This window comes from Electrophorus electricus, chromosome 6 (assembly GCF_041902795.1).
Source record: "Electrophorus electricus isolate QZ-2024a chromosome 6, ASM4190279v1, whole genome shotgun sequence".
NCBI lineage: Eukaryota > Metazoa > Chordata > Actinopteri > Gymnotiformes > Gymnotidae > Electrophorus > Electrophorus electricus.
Genome location: NC_137502.1, coordinates 11098982 through 11114561, shown reverse-complemented (window position 1 = coordinate 11114561; position 15580 = coordinate 11098982). Strand labels below are relative to the sequence as shown.

The following is a 15580-nucleotide window of genomic DNA, read 5'->3' as shown; positions in this document are numbered from 1 at the left end:
CAGCTCACAAATATTATAAATAATAATACAGGTAATAAAACAGGGAAGAAAGTAGATGTTAGCCGGTGCAGCATTTACTTAATTCATTATTCATCTTTTATGTTAGTGTGTAACTCTCATATTGTAGTCTCCTGAAAGACAGACAGAGGCAAATATAGGCAAAGATAGCATTCAACTGTTATTCAGGGATATCCCACCATTGGGAGTGGACGATTAGGGGTGCTGGAGTAGGAAGGTATTTGTAGTACATTCCTGTTGTAGGCCTTCCTATAGTGTTTAACTGATTTCCATAACTGAAATACATTATAATGTTTAAAAGTTTAGAAACGTGAGCATAATACTCCAGAAGATGTAGCGTCCTGGTGTGTGAATGAGTAGTAATCTTTCTGAAACAATAAGTTTGATTTAATTCTCATTTTCATTTCCTTGTGGATTGTATTATTTTATTTGAAACATTTGACTCAAAATAAAGAAATAGTGCAAAAATGTGAAAAGGCACTACAGGATGCATCTTGAATAAACGAAAACCTCGACCAGATGTTGTAAACTTAGAACAGTAATTATGTTCTAAGAATGTTGATAAAAAAGAACAGGAATTTACAATATATACATTTGCCTGCATAGTATCCCAAGTGTTCCATCGACTGCACTCTTCTGGATGAGGATCTCGGATGTTGTTCCTGGGATCTGCTGGAGCCACTCTCCCAGTTTGATGGTCATCGTCCCTAAACCCCTGGTGCCCTGATTGCTACCAGAGCCAGTGTTGCCTCTTCTTTTAGCGTCTCATGTTCCTTGTTGCTGATGTTGCTATCTCTTGCGATTGCTACATCCATCACTATGACTCTTTTCTGCTGTTTATCCATCACTATTATGTCTGGTGGTTTAGCTATTACCATCTTTTAAACAATTTTCTGGTATACGATGTCTTATCAAAGATAACCCATCCACACTCTAAGAGCATCCACACCATCATCAATCAAATTCTTCGTCTGAGCAGCTGTCACTACTACACAGACATACACAGAGACAGAGCGAGAGAGAAGGATGAAAGTGAACACAGCAACAAATGAAAAGAACCAAACACCATCAATTCTTACCTACCTCAACCCTCTCAGTTTACAGAACAAGCAAATGTGAGAACTGTGACTCACCATTCCCCCCCACCACCTGGAGCTCAGGATACTTCTGTTTAATGTAGTTAATCATGCTGATCTGAAACACCGAGTTTCCCTGAGATGAGTCCTAAAACAATAGACACAGCCTTCAGACCAAATTCACTATGTCCAATCACAGTCCTGTGTTACACAGCCTCATAGCAAAAATAGTTTGTCATTTGATTCAGGCACCATACTCAGGATGGAGACTAATCCCACTCCCTTTAGGACCTTAAGACCTACCAGCACCACCACGTCCACTCCTGCCTGCACGAGCAGGTCCAGCCGGTACTTGTCATCCTCACGGGTAACGATGGCAGCGCCACACAGCAGCTGTTTGCGGGAGTCTTTAGAGGCCAGAGGGTAGTCTCTGTTCTTCTTCAGATCAGTGCGAGCAATTATAGCCACCAGCTCATCACTGTCGTTCACAATGGGCAGTTTACCTGCAATCAACAAGCGTCCCCACGACCGACCCGTTACTCAGAGAAGAAGTGGAGAAGTGAAAATAACCTTTCAAAGTCCTTTAGAAGCAGTTTCACTTCTCAAGCTGAAAAGATGAAGAATCAGACCTTTTTTTGCTGCACTGCAGGATGTCATTGGCCTCTTTGAGTGTAACACCTGCTGGTGCAACCACTAAATCTTCCCTCTTTGTCATTGCCTGGCAAATATCACAAATAAATCACAAAAAGATGTGAGTTTAAAGAATGTGATTTTACACACACACACACACACACACACACACACACACACACACACACACACTTATATATATACACATTTTTTATTTTTATATATATATATATATATTGCCCTCTTTCACACACTGACACAGAAATATCACAATTTCATGATAGTTCTATTCCACCTATATTTTTAAGCATTGTATGTCATATGTGATTCATTTGTGTTTTTAAAAACCTTTTGTATATTGTATGTACAATCAAAGATGAATCACAAACCTCCTCCAACAGCCGGTCATAGTCCTTCTCTGAGAGGAAGTCAATGTCTCGTGACGTCACGATTCCCACAAGCTTGCTGCCCATCTTGCCGGTTTCGGTGACAGGGATTCCAGAGAAGCCGTGTCGCACCTTGGCCTCAAACACATCTCCGACCGTGTGCTGTGGACTCATCACCACCGGATCCGTGATGAAGCCCTGCTCGAATTTCTGCCATGACACCATATATTGCTCTGCTGATGAGAGGCCTCAGGGAAGCTTGTGTGTAAATCTGCATGTTCAACATGTTGTTCATTATATTCCTATTAAGCTCACTAATTAATTAGGAAGATCCCGCCCCCTCCACTAAATCATTACTAGATGTGCTGTATTTACTGAAACACACACACTGGTAAGCCCTTATGGGGCATGTCAGGAAACCTGCTGAGCTGTTTTGGTGCATTTTGCAAAAGTACTCACCACTTCATCTGAGGTAAAGTCAATGAAGCCAGGCAGGATCAGAAAATCACTGAATCAAAGACCACAGAACAAACAAACAAAGAAAAACTGATACTAAAAATACATTATACTAACAACCTAGCAAATACAAGTCACATCAGAAGTAGATGTACGCTAAAGAAAGGCTATTCTGTCTGTGCTCTCATGTAAACAGAGTTAAAACGTAAGCGTTTTACTGATCCGCGGATCGAAATATTTATCCAGTGGGTGTTGGCCGAGGATGCTAAAGCTATTTCTATTCGTTACGCTTTGCCCTTTCTCCATTTCGACGTGCTATCCTTTTATTCGGGAGAGCCGATGTCTCGCATTCGCAGCATGCAAACAATAACCGTCATTATCGTACTCAAGTAGTACACACGGATTTAGTGTGATATACTTCCAAGACTGAACAATGATGCTTTATTCTTAGTGAATGTGAATGAAAATCCCGCTTCTCGGGTCACTCACAAGACGATAGCGTCGCGTACTTCAGACAACAAAAAACGACGTCAAGGAACACAGCTGGTCTTCATCTGCGACAGTTACAGACTAGCCTCTGTGGCATCTCTCAAAGTCAAGCGAAAGTCTAGCCCTTAGCTAAATCACCCAGAATCACAGTTGGAGTTTACACATTTTAAAGACTCGACCTGCTCAGTTTGAGAAAACTCTCATCCTCTCAACGTGGTGGATGACGACGGGACATGTTAAGAGAGAGCAGACGGGCGATGCGCCTTTGTTTTACTGTCCACGCTATTAGGTGGCCAGCCCAGTTCAGGTGTGAAATTTCCGTTTGGATGAGACAAAAATGTTTTTGACTTGGGTTGAAATAATCATCTTGCTTATAAAAGGAGGACTGGTGATGTAGCAAATCCATACAATCGTTTTGAAGCCGTGGTCAGGCTGCCCAATATTCAACTTTATGTTATTCACAAAGGATCTGACACAGCCCCCAACTGAGCTTTAAACACCTGGAAGTTAATTTAGTCCATTCTGTAAATTGAAATGTAGAGAGATATGGGTCTGTAAAACAAATGGAATGTGATGCTTTTGAGCATTGCTATGACAAAATGTTTTCATATCTGTTCTACAACACAGATTATATCGGTCTTGATAATATAATTCTTAATCAGATTTATGGTCCTTTTTAATCTGCTGACATGGGGATGTTAATATGATGGGCAAAGAAGGCAAGCAGTTATATTTGAGTAGTGCTGGACATTATAAATGAGTAAACATCACTATTTACACATTAGGACATTTTATTATACTATGACATGACTGTATTTCTCTGTAGAGACTGTAAATGTATAGGTCTATTTTATGTGATGATAATCCCCGAAAGGAATGTGTTCTTCTGAGACCAACAATATGGAATTGGGCTAAAATTGCACATCACTGAGAACCCAACCCAGTCTGTGCAACAGTTTAAAAGTACACAATCCAAAAGAAAAATAAAGTCCACTCCTAATGAACTTGTTTAGTGACACTAACGTTAACCTAGTGATGCAAACATGGTTAATTTTGCTGATCAGCACTCCTTTGAAACCGTAGGAGTCTCACCTCTCTGGTTCGTAGCCAGCCTGGATGCGCGTGGCGCTGTAGCGCTGAGCTGCAGTCTCATGCCCATGAGATGTGTTGTGGCCAAATAGCCCCTGGTGCTCAGGGTCGCGAGGTGACAGCTGCAATCTGGCTGGCTCTGTGTCGCCCACAATGAGGCGGTAGTCGATCTGGTAGCTGTCGTGCTTGCCATTGGCAAAGTGCTCATAGACATGGCCCTCCATGTAAGCGATGTCCAGTACTCCAATCCTCCTCTACAACCCTGCGTGAGCTGACGCCCCGGGCCTCCGCCCACCTCCCCTCTCCACCTGCACCACAGAGCGGCTCCTGGGACACTGCGTGCGCATTCACCAGTGGTTGTGCTGGAGCCACGCACACAATCCAAGTTTGTTCCTCAGATCGAGATGGAGAGCTTTCTCTTAGCTGAGGAGCAGAGTAAGAGATTCATCCAACATGCATCATACAAGCAGCAGCTGAATCAGGTAGAATGAAATACGGCTCTGATAGAGGCTTCGTCCCAAACAAAATAAAGCTACTGGGTGTCTTGGTAAGACTCTGTAAGTGGTGATCCCTAAAAAGGCCTGTCTGCTGCCATTGGACTACTGTTTTCTCTAAAGTGCTGTCTGGAATGTTGTCAGAGACAACATTCAGAGGGATTGGGAAGGAAAGCCTCTTAGTCACTACCTGTACTGCCCTCATTGCCATTGAAATATAACAAGGTTACAGTCAAGCTCTGAAGCTTCACTCAACACTCTGCCCAACCGCCTTTAATGCTCATAAAGTAGGAGTTTGCAGAATTTGTTTGTTGTTATGCTACACACTAAATGCATGGCACACAAATGTTTGATGCAGCAAAATGTCAGTGCTTTTTTAACAAAGGAGAAATGAGCACATATGCACCTTCCCTATATTATGTGAAGATGGATAATAAAATGATAACAGGTGTATCTATTTGTTGTTCTTATTTTAATATTCACATCAGGCTTGTGATTTTGCAAGGAAATTGTAACATAAATGTTCCTAGTGTTCTAGGGTTACTCTCCTGGGCTCATATTCTAATACAGGTGTGATAAGAAATTATATTTCTAAAAGAAACAATCTTTAAGAAACAACTGCATTTGCATAAAGGATTTATCTTTTATCTTAATGCTTAATGTTTTAGTGTGCTAATGTCTGATTTTAAGTACACTTAGTTAAAAAGGCTACCACAAGTACTGTTCAAGTTCAAGTTCAAGTTTGGTTTATTCGTCACATACATAGTCATACACAGTATAACTCGCAGTGAAATGGTGGAGAGTGCTCTGTCCAAACTGAGGAAAAGAAAACAGGGGTGCATAGAGAAATATAGACATTCTCTATATGTGAAATATATATATGCAAAGATAAATATATATATATATATATATATATTCTATGTATGTACAAAATATATTAACAATGTATGTACAATATATGTACATTATGATTATATACACAATGTACAATGTATATGGTTGTGTATATATGTACACAATCTACAGAATGTACAGATCCATTTCGTATAATAACATATCTACAGTTGTTGTGTAACAAGGTCACTGAATATAAATATATATATACAGATATACAGTTATGTTACATTGTGGTGGTGGTCCCCACAGTTTATCAGTTTCCCTGATTCAGGGCCCGAATGGCCTGTGGGAAGAAGCTGCTCTTCAGCCTCTCTGTCTTGGTCTTCAGGGAGCGAAAGCGCCTCCCTGACCTCAACAGAGAGAAGAGTCTATTGTTGGGATGGGTGGGGTCCTTCACAGTCCTCCTGGCCTTGGTCTGGCACCGCTTGTAGTAGATGGTCTGCAGGTCAGGAAGTTCCGTGTGAGTGATGCGCTCTGCTGAACGCACTACCCTTTGGTGTGCTTGTCTGTCCTGCTTGGTGCTATTCCCAAACCAGACTGTGATGTTCCCCGTGAGGATGCTCTCGATAGTGCAGGTATAGAAGTTCCGCAGTACCTTGGAGGGCAGTCTGAAGGACAGGTCCTGCGAGATGTGAACACCAAGGTACCTGAAACTATCTACTCTCTCCACCGTGGTTCCACTGATCCTCACAGGTTGGTAGTGCCGCTCCTGCTTCTTGCTGCAATCCACGATCAGCTCCTTTGTCTTACTGACGTTTAGGAGGAGATAATTTTCCTGGCGCCAGTTTTCCAGGTGTTTAATCCAGGTAGGCCCTCTCGTCGTTGCCCGAGATCAGACCCATGACAACGGTGTCGTCAGCAAACTTGACAATGATGGTGGAGCTGGAAGTGGCTGTGCAGTCGTAGGTGTACAGTGAGTAGAGCAGGGGGCTTAGGACACAACCCTGAGGAGCTCCAGTGCTGAGGGTGAGGGTGGATGAGGCGCAGTTGCCCACCCGTACTGATTGTGGTCTGTCTGTTAGGAAGTTGGAGATCCAGTCGCACAGGGATGTATGCAGTCCTAGATCCCCCAACTTAGTAGTGAGTAGGGAGAACTGTAGTCGACAAATAGCATTTTAACATAATTTCCCCTCCCTTCGTCCAGGTGAGTCGGTGTAGTGTGGAGCAGATGTGCAATTGCATCGTCAGTGGAGCGGTTGTGGCGGTATGCAAACTGCAGTGGGTCCATGGAGGCTGGCAGTGAAGATGTGATGAAGTCTCCGAGTAGCTTTTTAAAGCACTTCATCACGACTGATGTGAGGGCGACAGGTCGGTAGTCATTGAGGTCGGAGGGTCGAGGTTTCTTCGGGACGGGGACGATGGTGGATCGCTTGAAGCTGGACGGGACGATACCGAGCGTCAGGGAGAGATTGAAGATGTCGGTGAATACCGGGGCTAGCTGATCTGCGCAGGCTTTGAGGACCCTCCCGCAGATACCGTCTGCTCCCATCGCCTTCCTGGTATTCACCCTTTTAAACACTCTTCTCACGTCACTCTCCGTGATGATGAGAGGGCGCTGTTCTATGGTGGGCCTCGCGCATGTGCCATTGGCTGCGCCGATAGTGCCATTAGCACTAGCGCTGCTAGCATTAGTGCTGTTAGCACTAGCGCCGTTAGCATTAGCGCTGCTAGCATTAGCGCCGTTAGCATTAGCGCTGCTAGCATTAGCGCCGTTAGCATTAGCGCTGCTAGATGTAGCCTCGAAGCGAGCGAAGAATGTATTCAGCTCGTTCGCCAGAGACTCATCCGCACTCATCAGTCCGGAGGGTGGGCTCCTGTAGTCCGTGATCGTCCGTAATCCCTGCCACAGGGATCTAGAGCCACTCTGCTGTCACAAAATATTAACTAGTTTCAACTTTGCTAATAGTTCTACTGATTTTCATAATTGTCTTCTTCTTTCCATTTGTTGAACATTAAACAGCTGTTTCATCCTCTCTCTCTCTCTCTCTCTCTCTCTCTCTCTCTCTCTCTCTCTCTCTCTCTCTCTCGAAGCTCCGCCTTGTGGTTTTAATATGCTCATCCACAATTCAATATAGAGCTCTACAGTCTATATCTGCACAGAGCTCATGACTTTATAAAAGTCCACACTGCAAAATGTGCATAGTACTGACGTTTACATTACAATGCTCTGTCCAGTCATGCCAAAGCCTGTTTTATTTCAATTCAATGTATGTACATGAATTACTTGAAGACATGAATAGAAATCTATAGAGGCATTACTCATTATGTCATGACCCTGTTATCTATTAGAAACCCACAATTTATCTGAATTAATTATTCATAAATAAATTGTCAGCTTCATGTCCATTCAGATTTCAGTGGAGATCAGCAGGGGTCTATTGCTGTGTATTATTATTTATAACACTGTGCCTGCAAACTGTGAGAACAGACACACACAGGTTATTTTCCAGTCCTTGAGTGCTTTTGTGGCACTGCTTGACAGTTGGTGGAGTGTTCCCTAAAAGAGCCACTGAGCATGATGGATTCGGTAGTAGGAGTTTAGTGAGCAGAGAGGACGAAGACTTACGAGTGCAGGCCATGAACACCCCCCTCCACCTGAGCAGACATGGTCCTCTTCTCAAACTTCAGCTCTCCAGAGTACATCACAGAGCTACACTCAACATAGAAAATGACATTACACACAAGCATTCACTCACACACAGCTTCCTCTCTTCCATTTTCTGCTGACCTTCCAAAGAACCCTTGATGCTATAAAAGATAAGAAAGACCATAAATAGAAATGTGTTTGTAGACAAAATATATCCTAGCATTTGAAAAACTGATGTTTTTCAGTGTACATGAAAAGGGAAGTAGATTCATCTTAACCCACATCTTGTTTTTTCAAGTTTCAAGTTTGGTTTATTTGTCACATACATAGTCTTACACAGTACAACACACAGTGAAATGTGTGGTAGATGAGTAGATGAGTACTGCTGTTGAGCCTTCTTACAATGACAATGGTTTTATTTAAGCCCTATTCAGTAATTACACAACACTGAAACACAGTTCAAAATTGTAGTTTCAAATAATATATAATGACTACTACATATGTAAAATATATAATAAGTTTTGGAAATCTGGGCTGGCAATGAGACCACAGAGGACTGTAAATGCACTTTTTTCACTGTGTGTCAGCCAAGTGAAATGTGTATGAGTAAGGGCCGATCACAGCTGGACACACACACGCACACACGCACGCACAGACACACACACACACACACACACACACACACACACACACACACACACACACACACACAGACACACACCAGGATGAGAGGAACAGGTCACTTAGCTGGTGATGATGTCAGCACCAGTGAAGTCTATGCTGAGGTCAAAACCCTTAGCTTCTTCCTGAACCTATATACATACACAAACACATGTGAACTTGACATGTACTTTACACACACACACACACACACACACACACACACGCACACACACACAATCATATTATGTTAGAGACACGCCATCTCATGAAATTTTAACAGGAGATTGTGCAACGTTTCCGGGTTGATGAATATTGATGAGGTCTCTGCTGTGAACATTAATATTTCAGATGGAACATTAATGAAGACAATTGACATTTGTGAGACGTAAACCAACCACGTCACATTAAACACATCCTCATCTGTGATTCTAAACCAAACATTGCAGATACTGAGTTAAAAAGAATCTGTAGTAATGCTACACAGATGACAACAAAGCATATAATTCAATAAGACCCTCTCTCTCACTCTCTCTCTCTCTCTCTCTCTCTCTCTCTCTCTCTCTCTCTCTCTCTCTCTCTCAGAGAGGGAGACATCTGTTGATGAGCTAGTGCCAGGCTGGCTGAGGGCCTGATGAAGAGTCTTTGCTCCTCTACCTCTCATTACTGTGTATATTACAGTAGCGAACAGAGGGGTTCTCCATCTTCATTCATTAGTCTCCTGCGCTCTGTCTTTTGGCCCCAGCCCCCATGCCCCTTGACGAAGCCTATTTCCTAGAGACCTTCTTTTCACACCCATGACATGATGACATCATTGCTGTGCTCCAGTCTTTGTGAGACACTGCTGCCCCATACAATTCATATACAGTCAGCATCTGCCTATTTCATTTCATATCAATTTATACTGTTTATTACTACAGGTTAGAATTCCTAATCAATTTAACCTCTTTTCTTAATCATCTCTAGCAGGGCAAGAATCCGCAGTGCCTGCAGATCACTTTTTTCCCCAAATAAATAATATTTTGAACAAAATATTACATTTATTTTTCCAAGAGTGTCAAAGAGTTGAAATTACAGCATTTTTAATGAGGGCTAAACTTATTTCTCACTTAAAAATTTCTCACTTAAAAATATCTTGATACAAATTCTGATATTAGTGCAACTACTGACTTGACCCTCTATGCTTTGAGAGTGTTTTTTCTAATATTTTAGTTCTGAATTTTGAATCACTGAGATGCAATGGAGACCAGTGATACACCCTGACCAACGTTCTGTTTGCCCTTACCATGCTGACCCATCTGTTCCAATACTATGGCTACTGCTGCATACTGACATGCCCTCCATCTCCTTCTTTCAAAACTGAATGACAAAAGGAGCCTAAAACGTGTGTGTGTGTGTGTGTGTGTGTGTGTACAATGACTATTTGCCTTTGTTTTATCATGTATGCATGTGTGCATCTTTTCATTGCAAAATCTGATGTGTGTGTAGTCTTAAATAGCATCTCATATGGAAGGTAATCACATACTTTCAGAGTTAGACTGATTTGACTGAAACACTAATCAATATCTTAACATTGTTTAACAGCAAAAGTGTATAAATGGTTTTGATAACCACTGAAAAGATATGGAATGATGAAATGTATGTAGGGCCATTCTAATGTACTACTGACCAATCATTCTCTGCCTCAGGAAGTGTCCTTAATCTCTTATCCAACACAAAGAAATATGTAAATGTGTGTATTTTCCTTATGGTCAAAGAAAGAAATCTAATAATTCTGTACTAGACAAATGTGTGACAGATTTACTTAGAGAAGTAAAATAGTTTGAGGAGTTCAGAGTTTTAATAGTGTTGCAGAAGAACAACAAAAACATTGCCTGAATTTCAGAATCCCAGAAAACAGGCACAGAAAATTTGAGAGCAGACTGCTAAATTCAACTAAACAATCCAAAAGAGCAGGGGGAGCAGTGCCAGTACCAGACAGCGATGGCGCAGGTCGGGACACTCTCTATGATGCTGTTGCAGACCAGATCAGGATGATGGACATGCTGTCCTTCTTCAGTCTCCTCAGGAAGCAGAGCTTTCTTCACTAAGGAAAAAGTGCTCAGGGACCATGAGAGATTGTTTGTGATTTTAAGAGAGTGTATGTTCTCACTCTTCACTGTATGTATTGGGGTGTGAGGCATTTGCATCCTTCTGTAGTCCATAGTCATCTCTTTTGTCTTTTTGACAACCAGAGAAAGGCATGTCTGGAGAGACTGTGACAAAGGCTTTGACTTCTTTAATTATTTCTGTATTGTTTTTCATGGTATAAATAAAATGTAAAAAGGCAAATCTAAAGCAAACATATGAATCTAATTAATCTAATTAAGGCTAAAGTGAAAAGAAAGCAAGCCCACAATAGTTTATTCTATTCTGTGTGATGACAATGGAATTGTCAACAAAACCAAAACTGTGATGTCACATGGAACCATTGTCATAATAGCTATTCTTATAATCTGCTTGACAAAGGTAAAATTGGTCAGTCTGTTGACAGAAATGGGAGGTTGCAGCAGCAAAATGCAGTTCTGCTGCTCTCACAGAAGATCTTCGAAGAAGAAGAAAACGAAGATTTTGTTGGACAGGAACACACAAAAAGCAATGAGTAGATTGCAACAAGAACTACCTGACAGAGTAGATACGAAGGAAATTAGAAAACGACACTGTGTTAAAATTGGAAAATTTGAGGAGGAATGTAGTGGGAAGGAGTTGGAGGAGAAGCAGAAGGAGACAAAAAATGAACAGAGTGAAAGATGGCACCTGAAGAGTGAAAGAGAGGATCTAGAGAGTGAAAGACAACACCTGAAGGGTGAAAGAGAGAATCTTGAGAGTGAAAGACAACACCTGAAGAGTGAAAGAGAGGATCTAGAGCGTGAAAGACAACACCTGAAGAGTGAAAGAGAGGCTCTAGAGAGAGAAAGACAACACCTGAAGGGTGAAAGAGAGAATCTTGAGAGTGAAAGACAACACCTGAAGAGTGAAAGAGAGGATCTAGAGCGTGAAAGACAACACCTGAAGAGTGAAAGAGAGGCTCTGGAGAGAGAAAGACAACACCTGAAGGGTGAAAGAGAGAATCTTGAGAGTGAAAGACAACACCTGAAGAGTGAAAGAGAGGCTCTAGAGAGTGAAAACCAAAACCCAAAGTGTGAAAGAAAGAACCTGAAGACGTTATGGGACAAAGTAGTGGGGAAGAAAACTAAGCAGCAGCGCATGGGGAGAGCCATGGCTGGGGAAGCTTTGTACTGCTCAAAGGGACCACACACTTCCCAAGGAGGACCAGCTAAATAAATCGGTAGTATGCAGAAAGGTTTCCCGAGCACATAAAAAGGCTATGATTACCAACTGGCCAAAGAGACAGACGCTGTGCTTGACTACATCAGAACTATGTTTATAACCAGTCAATATGAACTTCTACCAATCCATCCAAAACCTGATAAAGGAGACCTGAATGACGATACTACTGGAACTACAAAATTACTGGGACTACTACTATTTAACATTCTGAACAAATAAAAATGAAAAAGTCCTCATGTTCTTTAAAAAAAAATAAATCAATAAAATGTAAAAAGCTCAAAAAGCTTTGTTAAACATTGGCAACTGTGTATTTGATTTACCTCGGAATGGGTGCAGCTGGTTCATGGCGCATGTGTTCGAGCTTTAGCCTCTGTATTTGGCATTTCAGTGCATCGAGCAGTTGAAACTATAGCAAGCAAAGGCAAAAGGAGCTGTGCGGTCGATGTTTGTGCAAGTGGTCTTCCACATAGTCCCATGCTGTGCTGGGTTTAGGGTGTGTTTGCAGGGAGAGCCCAGCGCTTACAGGCTAAGAGGATTACAGTGGAGCATTGCAGGGACTGTCAGAATACAGAGCGCGCGCGCGTGTGTGTGTGTGTGTTTTCTCTACACATTTGGAAGAGAGAAAACAGCTGTGATGTAGTTGATAAAATTGCAGGCCTGGCACAGGCTCTGCTCAGAATGGTGAGAGAGCACTGGAGGAGTTTGGGAGTTTATTAATAGCGTTTAGCTCACTACAGAAGGAGTAGATCAGGGCTTTGCTGGGAAGGATGATGATAGGGTTTGATCACACCATTTAGCACAACATTGTCATGTCCATGCTGTGCATGGTTCTAAAGAAAAGGATCTGTTATTCAATCCAATAAATTTCAAATTGAAATTTTCTGTTTCTCATGAATGAATGTGGACTATAGGATGGGGGGTGTCAACTGTTTGTGTGTGTGCGCGTGTGATTTAGACGGTTGAGAGAGTTGAGAGATAATGTCATGACAACGAACCAATTAAAATCAAAATTATTCACACTGTGTTGACAAGAGACACACACACAAACACACACACACAAAGAGAGAGAGAGAGAGAGAGAGAGAGAGAGAGAGAGAGAAACAAAAAGAATCACAATCAGGGCTCACCAGATCTCTCAGAGTCTCTCTGACAGGCCCTAATCCACTCTGCCAATTGAAAAACAGAAAGTAGCAGAGAGAATAGCAGTGTGGCAGTATATGAATGTGCCCCCAACAAATATATAATTCACACACACACACACACACACACATCTTTCACACTTACACATCCATACTCACATGTACACATGTATACACCATTGAACTACACACATCTATATTCACATGCACAAACAAACACCCCACACAAATGTTTGGTCTTTGTGCAAATTCACTTGGAGGTAGGCCAACATTCTAGATATAAAATATGTGACAATAAACATAGCCTCAGTACGTTTCATTTCATGCATTTACATCTTGATCCACACAAACACTTTCACACTCCTTTGCCTCACACTCACAAACACAAGAAACACTCGGGTGGCCTTCGGTAGCAGGAGGGATGTCAGTGCACAAAACACTGGCTTGAAATGTTTTTAACCCCCATTTCAATGAAGACCATCATACCTTGCAAGGTATAGCATTCTTTCACTCTCCTGGACAACCTCAGGCTGTTCCTGGAACCAGCAAAGCCAGTGGTTTTGGCCTCTGTCTGAAGCACAAAGGGGGTATGCAGGAGGCGTAGCGGAGCATGTCAGGAGGGTGGGCAGAGCCCTCTCCCAGCAGTGGCAGAGGAGAAAGGGCACATGGAGCACAGTGGCTACGGTTGACACCTGCAGGAGGCGACATGTGGGCAGGGCCAGTATGAGCCCACTTGGACCCATCTGCCACCACAGAAAACTCACCTGCTGTGTGTGTGTGTGTGTGTGTGTAGATTTGTTGACATTGTTCATGAGTCAGTGAATCATGTTTTTGGTGGATATCATGTTTTCAGCTCACAAATATTATAAATAATAATACAGGTAATAAAACAGGGAAGAAAGTAGATGTTAGCCGGTGCAGCATTTACTTAATTCATTATTCATCTTTTATGTTAGTGTGTAACTCTCATATTGTAGTCTCCTGAAAGACAGACAGAGGCAAATATAGGCAAAGATAGCATTCAACTGTTATTCAGGGATATCCCACCATTGGGAGTGGACGATTAGGGGTGCTGGAGTAGGAAGGTATTTGTAGTACATTCCTGTTGTAGGCCTTCCTATAGTGTTTAACTGATTTCCATAACTGAAATACATTATAATGTTTAAAAGTTTAGAAACGTGAGCATAATACTCCAGAAGATGTAGCGTCCTGGTGTGTGAATGAGTAGTAATCTTTCTGAAACAATAAGTTTGATTTAATTCTCGTTTTCATTTCCTTGTGGATTGTATTATTTTATTTGAAACATTTGACTCAAAATAAAGAAATAGTGCAAAAATGTGAAAAGGCACTACAGGATGCATCTTGAATAAACGAAAACCTCGACCAGATGTTGTAAACTTAGAACAGTAATTATGTTCTAAGAATGTTGATAAAAAAGAACAGGAATTTACACTGCAGGATGTCATTGGCCTCTTTGAGTGTAACACCTGCTGGTGCAACCACTAAATCTTCCCTCTTTGTCATTGCCTGGCAAATATCACAAATAAATCACAAAAAGATGTGAGTTTAAAGAATGTGATTTTATACACACACACACACACACACACACACACACTTATATATATACACATTTTTTATTTTTATATATATATATATATATATTGCCCTCTTTCACACACTGACACAGAAATATCACAATTTCATGATAGTTCTATTCCACCTATATTTTTAAGCATTGTATGTCATATGTGATTCATTTGTGTTTTTAAAAACCTTTTGTATATTGTATGTACAATCAAAGATGAATCACAAACCTCCTCCAACAGCCGGTCATAGTCCTTCTCTGAGAGGAAGTCAATGTCTCGTGACGTCACGATTCCCACAAGCTTGCTGCCCATCTTGCCGGTTTCGGTGACAGGGATTCCAGAGAAGCCGTGTCGCACCTTGGCCTCAAACACATCTCCGACCGTGTGCTGTGGACTCATCACCACCGGATCCGTGATGAAGCCCTGCTCGAATTTCTGCCATGACACCATATATTGCTCTGTTGATGAGAGGCCTCAGGGAAGCTTGTGTGTAAATCTGCATGTTCAACGTGTTGTTCATTATATTCCTATTAAGACAATTCACTGAAAGTTTGACACCTTAACTTTCCGGACTTCATTTGCTTGGAACTCTGGGGTGCAATTGTGATGGATGATCCCAATACCACCCATGAGCTGTAATACAAAATCACAGAAAGCTAAATGGAAAAGCAACAGGACTTCATGGTTTTGAGTGTGTGGGGGATACTCACAGCCATAGCGATGGCCATGGAGGATTCAGTCAC

At 41.9% G+C, this 15580-nt stretch overlaps 2 protein-coding genes across 2 annotated transcripts; both read right to left on the bottom strand.

The window, feature by feature from the left end:
* Nucleotides 1-1689: 1689 nt before the first annotated feature.
* On the bottom strand, nt 1690-2403 carry LOC145658474 (inosine-5'-monophosphate dehydrogenase 1a-like). Its single transcript, XM_081715369.1, has 2 exons — nt 2114-2403; nt 1690-1812 (listed from the first exon to the last, which is right to left on the bottom strand). The coding sequence occupies exons 1-2, from the start codon at nt 2333-2335 to the stop codon at nt 1690-1692; spliced, it is 345 nt and encodes a 114-aa protein (XP_081571495.1). The 5' UTR covers nt 2336-2403.
* Nucleotides 2404-14633: 12230 nt separating this feature from the next.
* LOC145658473 (inosine-5'-monophosphate dehydrogenase 1a-like) lies at nt 14634-15287 on the bottom strand. The gene is made up of 2 exons (XM_081715368.1): nt 15066-15287; nt 14634-14778 (listed from the first exon to the last, which is right to left on the bottom strand). Exons 1-2 carry the CDS (start codon nt 15285-15287, stop codon nt 14662-14664), a joined length of 339 nt encoding a protein of 112 aa, XP_081571494.1. The 3' UTR covers nt 14634-14661.
* Nucleotides 15288-15580: the final 293 nt, after the last annotated feature.

Coding starts and splice junctions, on each gene's coding strand:
- LOC145658473 (XM_081715368.1), bottom strand. CDS start 15,287: ATGGTGTCATGGCAGAAATTCGAGCAGGGCTTCATCACGGATCCGGTG. Junction 14,779..15,065: donor ATGACCGGCTGTTGGAGGAG/GTTTGTGATTCA, acceptor GATATTTGCCAG/GCAATGACAAAGAGGGAAGA.
- LOC145658474 (XM_081715369.1), bottom strand. CDS start 2,335: ATGGTGTCATGGCAGAAATTCGAGCAGGGCTTCATCACGGATCCGGTG. Junction 1,813..2,113: donor ATGACCGGCTGTTGGAGGAG/GTTTGTGATTCA, acceptor GATATTTGCCAG/GCAATGACAAAGAGGGAAGA.